The sequence below is a fragment of the Oncorhynchus mykiss genome, chromosome 14, assembly GCF_013265735.2.
Source record: "Oncorhynchus mykiss isolate Arlee chromosome 14, USDA_OmykA_1.1, whole genome shotgun sequence".
NCBI lineage: Eukaryota > Metazoa > Chordata > Actinopteri > Salmoniformes > Salmonidae > Oncorhynchus > Oncorhynchus mykiss.
The window spans coordinates 23,305,078-23,321,997 of record NC_048578.1 but is presented as its reverse complement, the minus strand read 5'-3'; the positions used below and the strand labels follow the sequence as shown (position 1 = coordinate 23,321,997).

The window sequence follows — 16,920 nt, the reverse complement described above, 5'->3', positions numbered from 1 at the left end:
AAACACAGGCAACTAGACATAGACAATAACCCACCAAATACCCAAAGAGGATGGCTGCCTAAATATGGTTCCCAACCAGAGACAACGATAAACAGCTGCCTCTAATTGAGAACCAATCTAGGCAACCATAGACATACATAAACACCTAGATGGTAAACAACCCCATAAACATGCAAAAACCCTAGACAGTACAAAACACATACATCACCCACGTCACACCGTGACCTAACCAAAATTATAAAGAAAACAAAGAATACTAAGGTCAGGTCGTGACACTAATATAGAGATAAACACCCATCTAGACAAAAAAAGACTTGAATAAAAAAGGAAACAACAATGATTTTTGATCTAAAAGGGTTTTATTAACCTTCAAGAGAACAGAACCTTTTCGAAAACTTGATTACACTAAGTCTAACCGCTAGCACCCTCTTTAGCAGTAAAAACACAAATCCATAACGTGTAACAGACAATATAGGATCAAAGTATTGCACAGGATAAAATAACTATCATTTTGACTATTTTCTACATTGTAGAATAATAGTGAGGACTTGGCCTCCACAATCACCCGACCTCAACCCAAGACCCTTGAATGAGTGTGTCCAAACTTCTGACTGGTACTGTACGTATAATAATCATTTCATCCATCATTGCACAGCTCATAAAGCATTCAGAAATTCATGTTACTATACATTTAATAGGATTCTGACAAATGGTAATGATTCTAAATGCATTTTTATACAGAGCAGCAAAGTCCATACTAATAATTATTATACATAGGAAGAATTAATTTGTGTTTCATACAGCACCTTGCAAGGAAACTTTGAGGTCAGATATCATTTTCTTATGAACTAAACAAACAAACAAATCGGAACCAGAAACGAAAGCTACAAATAATTTCACATTTATGCCATTCAGTACCTCTGTCAAACCAAGGTATTTCTGATGGAGCACCTTATTCCTTGAGCCTAACCCATCCGTGCTTTACTGTGCTTCAACAAGGCTATGGTAAAAGAACTGTTTATACAGTCTCTTATTAATCCCTCGCCTACCCGCCCACCTGCTTATCGCTTTACATTTCGTTCTGCTGGCTCAGCACGTCGAAGGACATGATAATGGCCATGTCAGTGGAGCCCCCACCACCCCCGCTGGCTGCCAGTTTGAGCTGGGACATGCTGGCCCCGGTGAACACCTCTCCCTCCCACACACGGCTCTTACTGAGCTGCAGCTCCTTCAGCTGCTCTCCCACCACGCTCACCCTCTGGGCCCCAGGCACCCTGACCCTGAACAGCACCCAGGACATGGGCTCCAGGAGACCCCCACGGGGCTCGAACAGCACGCTGCCCCTCTGCCAGGCTGTGTAGGTGCAGGGGAACGGAGGCCAGCTGCTCCCTGAGCTGTTGCACAGCACAAAGTCACATAGCAGACTGAAGTCCTGGTCAGTGGAGGTTTTGGCGTAAAGGCCCAGCTTGTAGACTCCGGCCTCGGGTAGAGCCACGCTGATGGTCACTTTGCTGCTGTTGTAGGTGAAGAAGACGTGCCGGCAGAGTGGGTGCCCCAGTCTCTTGCGTTGTTCCTTGAACAGCACAGCGTGGAGCTCCAGGTCTTGTTGGTTTTGGAAAGTAATGTTGCATTTGCCTTGCTGGGTGCTCACCAGCGCCCCCGTGTGGCTGAACTTTGAGAGGCCAGCGTCTTGCGTCCGGATGCCAGGCCCACAAGTAGTGCTAAGGGCAGGGGGAAAGAGCTCATTGAGGTTGATAGCGCCTCCTGTGCAGTGCAAGAGGAAGTTGCCTCCATTCTGGAAGCCGTCTTGGGGCCGCTCGTAGTTCCGAACAAACACAGACAACCGATAGTAACCTAGATAGGGACAGAGGACGTTACAGGTGAGGCGGTCAGATTGGATTTGAGTTGCCAGACACCTCTTGGCTATGGACGGGTCAAGGTCTTTCTTGGTCAGTTCACACAGCATCATGAGTGGTCTGGAGGTGTGCAGAACAAGCTCGAAGGAGCCAGTCTCCGACACCGCAGCCTCTGCTCCGTTGCTGCACTTCTTCACCCCCAGGCTCTCTGCGCTCCGCTGCAGACCCCAGGACAAGAAGGGGTTCTCAGGGAGTTCTTCAGTTGGTTCCTGTTCTGGACACTCCACCAGGAGAGAGCAGACCCAGCTGAACGTCCCTGAGTTGTTGCCTGACCGGGCAAAGATCATGACGTCATACGTGCCACCTGTAGGGGGCAGCAGTCGTAACCTCATGCTCTCCCGGGTCACAGTGAGCAGGCCAGATGAGCTATTGACCGCTTTGGGTTCACAGCCGCTCCGCTGAGAGATCTGGTAGGTGAAGTCGACAGTCTTGGTGAACTTCATGGACACCGAGGCCTCACCATTTTCTGATCAGAAACAGAAACAGCAATTAGCAAAATCAACATATTGTACAGTATAGGCCTGAATGATGGTACCTCTTCAATGGTAACTCTTCAATGACATATTCATCTACAACTACTTTATGACTAACTGTGAATAACTTCTGTGAACAGTGTCCACTTTCAACAACGTGTTAGCCTACCATTTATGTTGTATAATTCAACCTTGAGCACTAGTCTCCAGTTTTTTATGGACTGTGCCGCCATTTTTGTTTTATATGGATCCGGGACTGACCTGTGACCAGCAGGAAGTGTTTGGGATGGAGGAGGGTCAGACCCAGTCTGTAGAACTCAGAGGTCTTTAGAACCCTCTTCTCAAACTCCTCCAGTGGAATGGGATTGTCCAGAAGCTGCCACTCTTTCTCATCTGGACAGTGGGAGTTGATGAAGTCCTCAGGGTCTGTCAGGAAGTAGAAGTCATCGTACCTGGATGACAAGGAGAATGGCTTAATAGCAGAAAAGCTAATGCTAATGCTAATCGAAAGTGACAATGTTTGGGAGATGTTGCAGTAGTGTTTTTAAAATAAATTCCACAAGTACACTCTTTGATAAAAAGATGGTATCTAGAACCTAAAAGTTTTTGCTGTTCCCATAGCAGAACCCCTTGAAGAACCCTTTTTGGTTCCAGGTTGAACTCTTTTAGGTTCCATTGTAAAGCCCTTTCCACAGAGGAGGAACCCAAAAGCGTTCTATCTGGAACTAAAAAGTGTTCTACCTGGAACCAAAAAGTGTTATTATATGGGGACAGCCGGAGAATCCTTTTTGGAACTCTATTTTTATATGATTGTAGTGAGATAATTCCAGTCATATTTGGCACTAGTACTGTTGTATGTATGGTCCTGTGGACCACCTTGTTAGAATTGGTCCATTACAAAAATAGCCTTTGTAACGAGTGGCAATCATCATTACTTGTTTTCATCATTATCAAGTAACACGGTTCTTGACATTCCATGCACGAATAACAGGGTTTATTTTAGAATAGCTAATCAGACACTAGTTCTTTGCTATTCTTAGTGATTCAATTGCATCTATTGGCAGCTTGTCAACATAATAAATGTTGTGCTCAACAGTATAGTATGTACTTAACTCTGTGCTAGCACAGTTACCAATCATGTAGGCCAATTGCTTTACTTGGAACTCATATTCACCTCTTAATAAAGGCTTTGTTGTCCATGTCTACTCTCCCTGCTCCCCAACATGCGTCCAGTAGATACCAGTGGCCTCCCAGTTTCACTGCGTTCCACATGTGGAGGGACTTGGTGTTTTGGTAGCTCTGGCCTTGCCTGTACCCAATACCTTTGCCATGGCCAGACACCTCTTGGCATTCGATTCCTGCCTCCCTGCAATGAAGCAGGAAACATGTAAGGGTGGAGTGCCTGATGTGTTTATTACTGACAATGGTATGCAATTTTAGACCACTCAATTGTCAATGTGTTTGATGGTTTTATTTGATTTTTACAAATAATTTTTCAATGGACCAAATGCTGTCTTACTGGCACATCTGCATGCAGACGCTGGAGTACCCACAGCACACGCCCCGACCCGTCTCAATGACCCTTTCTGGGGAGCACAACTTGTCCGTCAGGCCAAGGTAGCCACTTACGTCGTACTCTGCAAAAAGAACCGCCCCCCGATAACATTTAGGGAAGGATATGTCGAGAATTATGCCACTATCTTGCATAACTCAAAATGTCACGATCAAGCTATTCTGCAATCAACTTCCCTGGAAAGACTCCATGTCTAACATTGGGACATATGAAAAAAGACACAGTGTAACTTAAATTGAATTATAAGGATTTAATCCCCCACTATAACCACGGGACTGCTTGCCCATTTAATTAGATAACGAGGCCACTTATCACGTCAGACTGAAACTGTGCGGCTATTTCATTAACATTTCCAGTGGACCCAGAGTGAGATGAATGAATGTCTATTTTAATGAACGTCTGTCCTCGTTAGGTTGAACCGCAAGGTCCCATCCACCAACAGCTGATCCCTGTATATACGCAGTGGAAAGACCTTAGGGTAGCATTGTAAGGACAGCTGTGTAGGGATGGAAAGTTTGGGATGTACATCTAGTATGGTAAAGAGCCTAATGAGACCAACTCTTACCTTATAGTATGGGGCTCTAGAGTAAAGCTCTCTGATGCACAGTGTTCTAAGTGGTGTTATGTTATTGGCAGGTTGCTGCGGTGTCGCTGCGCTGTCGTGAGTAAGCCGTGGGTTGGATAATTGAGAAGGTGTGTAGGAGTGTACGGCTGTTAAAAGTGTGTGTGTGTGTGTGTTACTGACCGATGTTGTGGCAGAGCCAGATCCAGATGGCTCTCAGTTTCTCCAGCTCATTCTGTGCTCCTTCTGTGATGGTCTGCGTGATGGTCTGGGTGATGGTCTGGGTGATGGTCGGAACTGAGAAGATCTTTTGACTGCGCAACTGCAAAACAAACAGGATTTGTGGAGAAAAATAAACTTAAATGCACACACACACACACACACACTCACACTCACACACACTCACTCAAGCATTTAAGTGCACAAATATACAAAACCATATACAATATACACACGCACGCTGAGATGTACAAATATACGCATAGACACACATACACATACACACACACACAGTGGTATCCTACATGCACACACAAAAATAATACAGTATTAGAAACAGACTTTTCCAGTATTGATGGCATGATTATCCACACTGCTGAATACTTCTGTGGTGGCAAAGAGTTCCTTTTTGAGCTTTTTTTTTGAGACGCTTCCGCTCTTCACTGTACTGGAGCTCTCCCTTGGTCTTGGCTGGAGTTTGGGCTTCACCGGGGCTCGTCCTTCCACATCCCTCTGTATGTCCCCCTCCTCTCTCCTCACTGTACTCTTCTTCACCACCCTGAGGGAGTAAGCAGCGCACTCATCTGACAGCTGTCGCTTGGTCATGGGTCTCTGGACCTCCAACTCCATGGCAGCCCATTTCTGAAACACAGAACTAGTCTTGGACTGGGCCGCACCGGCAACAGTTGCCACTGTCGTTTTGGTTGCTACGGTTGACGCTACAGTTTTGTGGCTTTTCATGATATTGCTGTTATTTAGTGACAGAACCTCTAGCTTCAACTCTTGCTGGACAACTGACGGACCTTTTTTGTCATCTGATGTTGTTTTTGAGGTGTCTTTAGAGTGGCCATCTTGGGGTTTGGAGGCTTTCTTTTCACCACTTTCCCCAGTTTTGACCTCCTGACCTGAGGCCTTCTGTGTGGCCTGAGGGTAGGACTCCTCCTCGGTCACTTTAGTGTTGTTGCTGTTGTTGCTGTTGTAGCAGTAGTGCTGTTGGTAATTGTTGGTAGGGAGGGGGCAATGGACGCTGCAGAGGTTGAGGGATCTCTTTGGGAAAGGGACCTCTACAGAGCTCATGTGAAGAACATTGCCCATCGTTTCCAGTTTTGGTTATATCGGAGCAGAAAACTGAGAGAGAAAAATAACTGTTAATTAAAGACGCAATATTAAACCAATTAAAACTGATCCTGGGACACAGAGGTGTAAATAATAACACTGCAATAAGAGTGAAAGTTATTTGAATCTGCACCTCTGCACTGTGAAGTGAAGGGCAAATAATACTAAATTCAGACTGAAACTTGGTATCTTCAAAAAAGACAATGGTGTAAAAAAGAAGGTTCACACTCAAGGCAATGCTGCTGGAGAAAAAATATAGGCATCAAATTATACCTGAAAGCAGATGGTTGCTATTGATAGTGTGGGTAAATAGTAGCTTTATGATATCTACTTCCTCTATACATCTGTACTCATATGCCCTTCATACACACAAATATACTTCTGTAAACACATCAAATAAATGACAGACGAAGTCATTACGAAGAGAGACCATGCTATTGCACTTGACATGTTAATTAAGGTAAAATACCAGTTTTCTCTGTGTGTTTCTGAAAATGTGACAGCAATATGTGAGTTGCAGATTATTTGTGCTATGTGCAGACGATGTTGTCTTAGTGTGTGCTATGTTAATCATATACAGCAGCAGCAGTCTGTACAGTTAGTCTTATGTTAGTCTATGTTAGGGCTGGATTCAATCCATATCGCCGAGGTATCCTGGAAGATCAACATTAAAATGTATTGGTAACTTCCGATTGAGCTGACATATGCAGCGTTTACCGTGAATGCAGTTTCATTGCCTTTGTCAATCGCACTATAAAGTGGATCTTCAGCGCAACAGATTGAATTGAGCCCTTTGTCTTATCGCAGCAGCTTGCAGAGTTTCATGATAACCTCAAACTGAACTATACAGATAATAACTTGCAAATTAATCGTAATAATGCCCAGAAGTAAACACACACGCCACGCCTCATATTCAAGTGATGATCTCAATAAATCCTAAAAAATGGATTGGTAAGAGAGTAATGTATTTTTGTTGCGTTTATGGACCCCAGGAAGATTAGTTTCCCTCATGGTGTCAGCTAATGGGGATCCCAATAAAGATAAATTATTCCTACCTGGTGTTGATGCTTTGTCAGCAATGGTAAATATGTCTGGCTGTCTGTCTGTGTTCTCTCCATCTATGTCTTGACAGATCTCACCTCCCGAACCTGTGTCTGTTTTATACTCTGTGTGTCTCTCCTCGGGGCTGGGATGTGTAGGGTTTCCACGGCGAGGGGATGACAGACCTAAAAATACTACAAAGCAGCTGATAGAGACCAATGGCACAACTTTCCACGAGCGCTACCCTTCAGGGGTAGGGGTGGGCTGAGGGTCTGGGGCTGCAGAAGGGAGCCAAGGGGGGGCTCTGGGAAAGGTGTGAGATTTTGGGGAGGTTAGAGGTGAGCTGGGTTCATGCTAACACATTTTTTTGTTTGTTTACTTCAATTGTGGTACATTTGAAAGAACTGTATTTTAGGCTGACAGAGCTGTAGTTTTATCTGAGAAATGTTAAACTAGTTCATGGGTGGCAACATAAGTATGTTGAAAGCATTAGATTAGATTTAGATTAGATGTTTATTTAGTCACACGCACACGGTCACCGATGTAGTTGCAGTGTACAGTGAAATACTTAAGATCCAAGCTCCAACAGTGGAGGTGTGAATGAAACAAGAAAAATAAAATAGAATAATAACAATACTTATAATATATACATATTTACAACTGTGACCATTATTCCGCCGTCTCCAGGAATTTGTTACAGTCGGGTGGAAAGTGAGTACCCATACACATATTCATACTTCAATATTTCTGCCCAGGTGTATGAAGTGATGCACAAAACAAACTGAGTAAGCACATTTGAGAAAAGCACTAGACAAAAATAAAATGTTTTTTAGCAGCTCTAGGCGATGCGCCATCTGTTGGTGCCATCTTAGCCATTGAAGGTGTTACTGTTTGCTCAATATATATGGCTGCACACCCCACCCCTTGTCTTTGATGGAATTTAGGAGTTGTTACATCACAGGTTGCTAAGTGCCATTGCAGCAGTTGGTCCTGCAGCCACAACCAAGGTGGTCCATTGCAGAACATTCAGTATAACAGTGAGATAGTCCATTGGTTAGTGGAAGGTCCTTCGTTCAATCTGTCATCTACATTTAAATATCAAAGGTGCCCCCCCTTCTTACCTCAAGCATAAGTGACCAACTCCACTGTGATTGGTTAAGAAGACTGTGAAATGTTATTCATTGATAGTCCCTTGTACTCTACCTGTGGGGCCTGGCTGGCTTTGTGACAGTAACCACTCATGCTACACATCCGACAAAGCCTTACGAGTCTCTGTCACACAGTCTCATAGCTTCACGTAGCATTTCTGGTCTGTGTCCAGCAACCTCTGACTCTGAAGTGACTGACAAAACGACAAAACAACAACCTTGACGGTGAGATGAAAACTGAGAAGGAGCCGGGGGTCGTACTCATCCCAGCGAATAGTGTTTTGGAAGGTAAGAGAGTGTATTGTGTATCTCACGGTCTACAACGACTTGATGATGGTTCAAGTACAATGATGATTAACACTATGAAACACTGAATGTGGGTTATTTATGAAAGCTTGTTAATTGTCAGCAGTCAAGTTAGACATATGGACTGAGTTTGGAGTATTTTGATAAATGTTCAGGGGCGGACTGGGACATACTGTGTCTCAAAGCCATATAAAATATCTTGGTTGTAAAATAGTTGCTATTGAGTTGAATATTGGGAAATGCAAATTATACCTACAGAAAGCTGAGGCCCTCCTCTCTTCGACAGGGACATGGGGGCGAAGCTTCCAAGGCTGTGTTTTTCCTGTAATTGCATTTTGAAATGTTACATGATCGGAACACATTTTTCTTTCAAGCGCATGGGTGGGGGAGGAGGCGAGGGCGCAGGGGCAGGGCAGACACTTTCATTACAGGAATCCTGTGGATAATGCACTTTACTGTTTGACCAAATCATGGTTTTAGCCTCCCAAAAAAAGGACGTTTTGAGTGAGGTGACAATGTAGAATGTATTTTTTTCAACGTTTACAGGCACCCTTTCCGATGACAGAGGCCCAGCAGGTCTCTTTACTGATGCTGTATTTGAGTTTGCATGACCTCAGCTCAGCTGGCCCATCTTGGTAGGGGGGCCGGCCGTTGCCCACTGATCAGCTAAAGGCTCATTATAGTACAGTGGTTCCCAACCAGGGTACTAGGACCCCTGGGGGTACTTGGCCTATCCACAGTGGGTAGTTAAGAGACCATAGGCCTACTGGTAAAATGCACAGAGACATTGTGCAACAACAACAAAAAACTATTATCTTAAAGGCTCAGTCACCTTTTTTCATAGTTTTATTTTTATATAAAAAATATATTTTGGTTTGTTTGTGTCATCAACCAAAAAAATGGTGGGGGAGTTCCTTATTATTTTCTATGTTTGGTTAGGTCAGGGTGTGACTCGGGTGGGAAAATGTTTTCTATTTCTTTGCTTTTGGCCGTGTGTGTTTCCCAATCAGAGGCAGCTGTCTATTGTTGTCTCTGATTGGGGATCACACATAAGTTGTAATTTTCCTTTTGGGTTTTGTGGGATCTTGTTTTCCGCATAGTTTTTTAGCCTTACAGAACTGTACGCTTTTTTGTGTGTTTTTTTTTTGTATTTGTTTGTTGCAGGTTTAGCACTACGAAGTTGTACGTTCGTTGTGTTGTTTATTGGTTTTTGGTGGAACAGTAATAGAGAAAATGTACGCCTACCACGCTGCACCTTGGTCCGGTCATTCTCCAAACGAGGAGTGTAACAGTAACAATAAAACCAAACCAACACCTAGCTCCACTTTGAGCCGTTCTACATGGGTCTTCCGGTCCCTCTCTGCTAATGGACAGCTAAGCTGTTTACCGGCATATCCAACAAAAGAGAACAGAGATCCAACAGACTTGCCCTTATTGGGATCAGGTCTACGGCCAAGTAACATCCGGTAGGTTCCTGTCCAGTTGGGTTTAATTTCCCTCCCAGTATTAGGAGGGCCCTGCATGTCAGCTCTTGCTGCTCCAGACCAAAAAAACAGATCTGGCTGAAGCCAGGTTAAAACAGCCACCACCTAACCTCCAAGCTAATTATATTCAGGTGTGTGTAATTAGACTCTTACCCTTCCGGGCCACCCTCTCTCACAAGCAGAAATATACCGGCTTTCACACACCCACCCTCTCTCTCCATCACACTTGGTTTGTACCTGGAAATGAAAACTTTATTTCCAAAACGTTATATTCACCAATTTTTTATAATTGCCTATGGCTCCTTCATGTGTGTGTGTAAAATATGACTGTTCTCAGATTTTTTATTCATAGATTGTATGTGTTTTTTGCAAAACGCTATATGTCCATTGTTTAGCAGGAATACACGGTTCATATCCTGCATATTTGACTGTGATATGTGCTTGTCTCACAGAGTTATCATAAGATGAATGCACTTCTGGAGGTACAACATACTATTTGGAGTCGCACGGTTGAAGGATCTACAATCATTCCTGACAAGGCCAATGAAATCTGCGCCTCACTGGAAGCCCGCCTTCCACAGGTGATAAGCGTGAGGCTTGGATTCATTCCTTCAATTTAATACCGCTCTTCGACAAGCCCAGGGGCTAAACATGTGTTGTACCTAATTTCCCATCCGTAAAGATCTACATCGCCCCCTGCCAATAATGTCCCATACCTGAGAGAGCTTCCACTCCTGAGAGAGATGGTCCAACCTAGATAAAAGATCTGCATCCTCCAAAGCGAAAGCATGTGCGCACTGCTCTCCAGCAATAGGGAGCGAGCCAAGGTTAGGAGGGAGGCAGTCTCTCCCCATCTGTTGATGCATGCCACCAGCCGGCCCAACAAAATCAGGGGGATGCGCTTGAGCGCCAGAAACTCTGGATTATCTGTCGTGATCACCTTGCAGGATACAACTCAGCCCATAGGAGCCCCCTGACAATAACAGAGGGTCCCACCACTGGGTCATGGCCCGTAGGCCTAACAGAGACACCTGAAGTGATCGGCTAAGGCTGTGAGATGCGTCCAGGTGAGGGGCTAGCACAGTATCAACAATAGCCCCACAGGAATTACTTCCTCACAGAAGCCATCTGCCCCAGTAGGCATAGGCAGTGGCGTAAGCGCACAGTGTTACCCAGCCAAAATGTGGCTAAGCAAAGCCATAACCCGGACACCCTCCGTGGGGATAGAAAAGCGTGATACGTGAGTGAGTCTAGCTCGAGACCCAGAAACAGAATGCACTGAGCTGGAGTCAGACAGCTCTTATTCTGGTTTCTTATGAAGCCTAGAGACTAAATATGGGACAGTAGCATGGATGTGTGTAACAATGCTTGCCCCCTCGACTCCACCGCCACCAGCCAATCGCTGTAACAGCCGGCAGCTCGTGAGCATTCTGAGCATGTAGACTCTGAGATACTTGCTGAGGGCACGTAGGTCTAGAACACAATGCAAAGTCCCGCCCCTTTTCGTAACCATGAATACCGGCTGTACCAGCAGTCCCAGATCTTCCACATAGCAACCACTTGGATTGCCTGCTTCTGGAGAAGGGAGGATATTTCCACAAAACAGGCACTGACGCCTCATGAACAGTCGATGTGATGACGCTGCAGAAGTGTGCGGGACACACAACAAATTGTAGCCTGTACCCTGACATCACTGTTAGCATGATCCAGGGCGACACTGCGCATGCGCTCCATTGGTCGGAGCAGACAGCGAGACTCCTGTGAAGTACCATCTGATGGGGTGGGATGCCACCTTGTGGACTGGGAGAGATTGGTTCTTCTTCCATTTCAACCACTCTTGAAAACCATGTGTCAGAGCATGGAGAAGGAACACTTTTCATAGAACTTTTAACACCTGTGAACACTGTGGAACTCAGTTGAATCAACTGTGTTTATGTGGCAAGGTTTCCCTAAAGCCCGGCCCACTCTTGGTACACGGGCTCCGGCGATCAGTGCCGTACCCCGATTGGCCATGCCACTTGGGGGTACCGTTGTCACAACTAACCTCACTCAGTTTAGGTGGTAAGATGCGTTCAGGTAACCGGCTGGAACCCAGTGCTGGACCGCACACATTCAAAATAGACCCAGAGAAAAAACTTTATTATGGAGGTTACCCTACCGACCAGTCATGGGTACTGGTGACAAAGGAATGGGACAGACAGCTCTGAAAAATGTACCCTTTCTGTTGTAACAGACATGGGCAATTTGTAATTGAATTGAATTCCCAGGAATGAAAAGCATTGAACTGGAGACAGACAGCTTATTTGGGGGCTCATATAACCACAGAGACTGTGTGTGGGATAATAGGGTGGTCGTATCCAACTCTGCTCCTTTCCTCAACTCCGCTACCAACAACTAATCGCCTATAGAGCCAATAACCTGTACCACTAGACACCTCATAGGGACTAATGAGCTACAGGCAGGAATCAGCAAGGAATCCCAATAATGAGCCACCCATGGGGGAGGGGCGCCCCCTTGTGGACAGTGACCCAACTTGTCATTTTCACTCTGGGGAGAATGATTAAGTATATTTTTTAATTGAACCTTTATTTAACTGTGAACCCTGCGAAGACTGTGGAATGTGGAGTAACATAGGGGGCAGCAATAAACATGGACAAGCATCCAACATACACTGTACTTCCATGAGACTGTATAGCCTGCATGAAGCCTGGCACCTTTACGGGCAAAGGGGGCTCTGACATAGTACCTTGTTTGCCAAACATGGGGGGCATTTTTGTCACATTGTTTTCTGCCGGAGGGGCGCAGTGGTCACTCAGACCCGTGCCAAGGCCTCTTGCTCCAGGGTCAGCCCAGCCAAGTGATCGGGGGCTGCTTCTTCATCAGAGGTGCATGCCAACCCCGTTTCCTTCACTGCCATAACGCTTGGGGAAATCTTGCAAGTTTCACTTTTAAGCATGCTAGCTGAAGTTAGTCAGCATAAGCTAGGCTATCTAGCCTCTTTGACCACAGCACAGTCCGTTTAGAATAACTTATTTTTAATTTATTTAAATTTTTTAATTTTACCCCCTTTTTTCTCCCCAATTTTGTGGTATCCAATTGTTAGTAGCTACCATCTTGTCTCATCGCTAGATCGCTCCCGTACGGGCTCAGGAGAGACGAAGGTTGAAAGTCATGCGTCCTCCGATACACAACCCAACCAAGCCGCACTGCTTCTTAACACAGCGCGCATCCAACCCGGAAGCCAGCGGCACCAATGTGTCAGAGGAAACACAGTGCACCTGGCAACCTTGGTTAGCGTGCACTGCGCCCAGCCCGCCACAGGAGTCGCTGGTGCGCGATGAGACAAGGATATCCCTGTCACTGCATCCCCCAAGCGATGTAGCTCCCTAACCCGGACGACGCAATGCCAATTGTGCATCGCCCCACGGACCTCCCGGTCGCGGCCGGTTACAACAGAGCCTGGGCACGAACCCAGAGTCTCTGGTGGCCCTTAACCACTGCGCCACCCGGGAGGCCCCGTTTAGAATAACTTAACAACTTAAATCTCTGTATACTAAACAGGAGAGCTACCCCAGAAAATCCACCATGGGCAGGGAGGAATAGCTAGTAATAGCTAGCTCACCTCGACAAGTTACCCTGGCTAGCACGCTATGCAGCCCTCGTTTAGCTAGTCTGGTCTCAAAAGTCCACTTAGGACCAGATCCATTCATCAAGAAGTCTGGGAAGAGAGGCAAGCTGTGCTTGACCGAGGTGGCAGGGGGTTCCCACCAAACCTGGCCGCCCTCTGTCTTCAAGTAGACTCCCGTAACCGGCGACAGACTGCACAGCCACCGCATGACCCACGCCCAGGCAGGCACTGCATTCCCCACGCCCAGGCAGCTACCGCATCCCCCACACCCAGGCAGGCACAGCTTGCCATTTGCTAATCTGTAAAGGGTATGGAGAGTCACATATCCCTTTAACCATTCTGTAGCTACCTTATGTGCTATTCTAAAGTTTTGTCTGAATCAGATCATCTTGATGGGAACATTTTAAACTGATTTATCTGAAAGACATTTTAAAAAGCATACAGTGATTTCCCAACAAAGGCATGGACACGGAGTGAATCATGCGGTCATAAATCTCCATATACTGCCTTCATTTTTTTTTGTATTCCTGTACTGAACACAATCCTATTACAGTATGGAATGAAAAAGTACCTGAACTGTAGAACATATTCAAACAATCTCATTCACTGCGGGGAGTATAGTTGTTTATTGACTTATCCAGGAAAGACAAGTACTGTAGTTGATTAAGGCCTAGTGTTATTGTCAGTGTTTGACCACCTCATTCAGACTGTTTGGTATGATTTGTGATTTAAGATCATTGAGTCCCTCCGTGTGTGTGCATATTTAGTTTCAAGTTTCTAGTTTCAATTAAATTGTTAACTGGATTGTTGATCTAACATGAGTTCAATCTGTACTTGACCAAATAAAATAGCTTTATTTTTCCAGAGGGAATTTGGTTATACATTTGTAGCTCCAGTTCAGTAAATGATTTCACAGTTTACATTCCTCCAGTGAGTTGTTATGATGACATGCCACAGGGGGGAGAGCTTTCCTCTTTTGTTCTCTATTGCTCCTCTATTCTTCCTTAAGCGAGGGGGGAGGCCGATAGCATGAGGAAGCCCCATTAGACCAACTCCTTGAATGGCCTACTCCTTGAAGTTTGCGGTTGTCTTAGGCGATACACAATGAATTGTGGCCAAGGTTTGAAATTAGAGAGCATGCAGAAGCCATTTCAATTGGTTTATCTTTTTTTTCTATATTTTGTATTGGACCTATGAGAGCATACAATTTACAATTGTTTACAAATATAAACAATTGTAAACAATTGTTTAGAAATATATATATATTTTTTATAGTAGTATTCCAGACAGTGTTTCTCCCAGTTTGTCTGTACTGGGCATGGAATTTGATTAATGTTTTACAGTAGCTATTGTGTGAAAAACTTTGTCCCTGCAATGAACCCGCTGACCATGCACCATGGTTCACAAACATCACCAACCAATAAGCTATTAAAGCTGCAATATGTAACTTTTTGCGCGTCCCGACCAAATTCACATAGAAATGTAAGTTATTGATCTGTCATTCTCATTGAAAGCAAGTCTAAGAGGCGGTTGTCACACCCTGACCTTAGTATTCTTTGTTTTCCTTGTTATTTTGGTTAGGTCAGGGTGTGACATGGGTGATGTATGTGTTTTTTTGTGTTTGTATGTTTATGGGGCTGTCTCTTTTCTAGGTATAGTGTATGTCTATGGTTCCGAGATTGGTTCTCAATTAGAGGCAGCTGTCTATCGTTGTCTCTGATTGGGAACCATATTTAGGCAGCCATATTCTGTGGGTACTTTGTGGGTGATTGTTTCCTGTCTTTGTGTTCTCTGCACCAGATAGGACTGTTTCGGTTTTGCCACGTTTGTTATTTTGTATTTGTGTAGTGTTCACGTTATCGTCTTTCATTAAAACATGTTGAACACGAACTACGCTGCATTTTGAGGCAGCACGGAAGCAGGACTGGAAGCCCGAGAATCAGCCCCAAAAATATCTTGGGGGAGGCACACAGGAAGTATGGCAAAGCCAGGTAGGAGACCTGCGCCAACTTCCTGTGCTTACCGGAGAGTGAGAGGGACCGGCACCATGTTATGCTGTGGAGCGCTTGGTGTCCCCAGTGCAGGTGCATAGCCCGTTATGCTACATACCAGCTCCTCGTATCGGCCGGGCTAGAGTGGGCATCGAGCCAGGTGCTTTGAAGCCAGCTCTACGCATCTGGTCTCCAGTGCGTCTTCTTGGGCCGGTGTACATGGCACCAGCCTTACGCATGGTGTCCCTGGTTCCGCCACACTGGCAGGGCGACCGGGAGCATTCAACCAGGTAAGGTTGGGCAGGCTCGGTGCTCAAGAGCTCCAGTGCGATCTATCCAGTGCCACCTCCACGCACCAGCCCTCCGGTGGCAGCCCCCTGCACCAGGCTTCCTGTGCGTGTCCAGAGCCCAGTACTCCCTGTTCCTCCTCCCCGCACTCTCCCTGAGGTGCGTGTCCTCAGCCCAGTACCACCAGCGCCGGCACCACGCACCAGGCCTACAGTGTGCCTCGCCTGTCCAGCGCTGCAAGAGCCTTCCTCCTCTCCAGAGCCGCTAGAGTCTTCCGCCTGTCCAGAGCCGCTAGAGTCTTCCGCCTGTCCAGAGCCGCTAGAGTCTTCCGCCTGTCCAGAGCCGCTAGAGTCTTCCGCCTGTCCAGAGCCGCTAGAGTCTTCCGCCTGTCCAGAGCCGCTAGAGTCTTCCGCCTGTCCAGAGCCGCTAGAGTCTCCCGCCTGTCCAGAGCCGCTAGAGTCTCCCGCCTGTCCAGAGCCGCTAGAGTCTCCCGCCTGTCCAGAGCCGCTAGAGTCTCCCGCCTGTCCAGAGCCGCTAGAGTCTCCCGCCTGTCCAGAGCCGCTAGAGTCTCCCGCCTGTCCAGAGCCGCTAGAGTCTCCCGCCTGTCCAGAGCCGCTAGAGTCTCCCGCCTGTCCAGAGCCGCTAGAGTCTCCCGCCTGTCCAGAGCCGCTAGAGTCTCCCGCCTGTCCAGAGCCGCTAGAGTCTCCCGCCTGTCCAGAGCCGCTAGAGTCTCCCGCCTGTCCAGAGCCGCTAGAGTCTTCCGCCTGTCCAGAGCCGCTAGAGTCTTCCGCCTGTCTAGCGCCGCTAGAGCCTTCCTCCTCTCCAGAGCCGCTAGAGTCTTCCGCCTGTCCAGAGCCGCTAGAGTCTTCCGCCTGTCCAGAGCCGCTAGAGTCTTCCGCCTGTCCAGAGCCGCTAGAGTCTTCCGCCTGTCCAGAGCCGCTAGAGTCTTCCGCCTGTCCAGAGCCGCTAGAGTCTTCCGCCTGTCCAGAGCCGCTAGAGTCTCCCGCCTGTCCAGAGCCGCTAGAGTCTCCCGCCTGTCCAGAGCCGCTAGAGTCTCCCGCCTGTCCAGAGCCGCTAGAGTCTCCCGCCTGTCCAGAGCCGCTAGAGTCTCCCGCCTGTCCAGAGCCGCTAGAGTCTCCCGCCTGTCCAGAGCCGCTAGAGTCTTCCGCCTGTCC

The 16,920-nt window shown here is 46.6% G+C and overlaps 2 protein-coding genes across 3 annotated transcripts in view; one reads left to right on the top strand and one right to left on the bottom strand.

The window, feature by feature from the left end:
• Nucleotides 1-340: 340 nt before the first annotated feature.
• ky (kyphoscoliosis peptidase) lies at nt 341-7,050 on the bottom strand. Of its 2 annotated transcripts, XM_021561529.2 has the most exons (7): nt 6,915-7,005; nt 5,086-5,871; nt 4,708-4,846; nt 3,909-4,026; nt 3,564-3,755; nt 2,651-2,841; nt 341-2,382 (listed from the first exon to the last, which is right to left on the bottom strand). In XM_021561529.2, exons 2-7 carry the CDS (start codon nt 5,836-5,838, stop codon nt 1,070-1,072), a joined length of 2,706 nt encoding a protein of 901 aa, XP_021417204.2. In that variant the 5' UTR covers nt 5,839-5,871; nt 6,915-7,005; the 3' UTR covers nt 341-1,069. The 2 variants fall into 2 exon arrangements, with proteins under 2 accessions (XP_021417204.2, XP_021417205.2); XM_021561530.2 differs by lacking the exon at nt 5,086-5,871 and having other exon boundaries at nt 6,915-7,050.
• A 1,062-nt stretch (nt 7,051-8,112) lies between these two features.
• Nucleotides 8,113-16,920, top strand: part of LOC110488999 (sodium bicarbonate transporter-like protein 11) — a 39,453-nt gene continuing 30,645 nt past the window's right edge. The window contains exon 1 of the mRNA XM_021561527.2: nt 8,113-8,336. Within this exon, the coding sequence (XP_021417202.1) occupies nt 8,279-8,336 (58 nt within the window). The 5' untranslated portion in view covers nt 8,113-8,278. The remainder of the gene's footprint in view (nt 8,337-16,920) is intronic.

What these genes read in the sequence shown, in the direction of transcription:
- ky (XM_021561529.2), bottom strand. Translation starts at nt 5,838, where the DNA reads ATGGGCAATGTTCTTCACATGAGCTCTGTAGAGGTCCCTTTCCCAAAG. An exon ending in ATGCCATCAATACTGGAAAA is followed by an intron (nt 4,847 to 5,085) that starts GTCTGTTTCTAA and finishes TTTGTTTTGCAG; the next exon opens with TTGCGCAGTCAAAAGATCTT. An exon ending in AACAAAGCCTTTATTAAGAG is followed by an intron (nt 2,842 to 3,563) that starts GTGAATATGAGT and finishes CTTGTCATCCAG; the next exon opens with GTACGATGACTTCTACTTCC.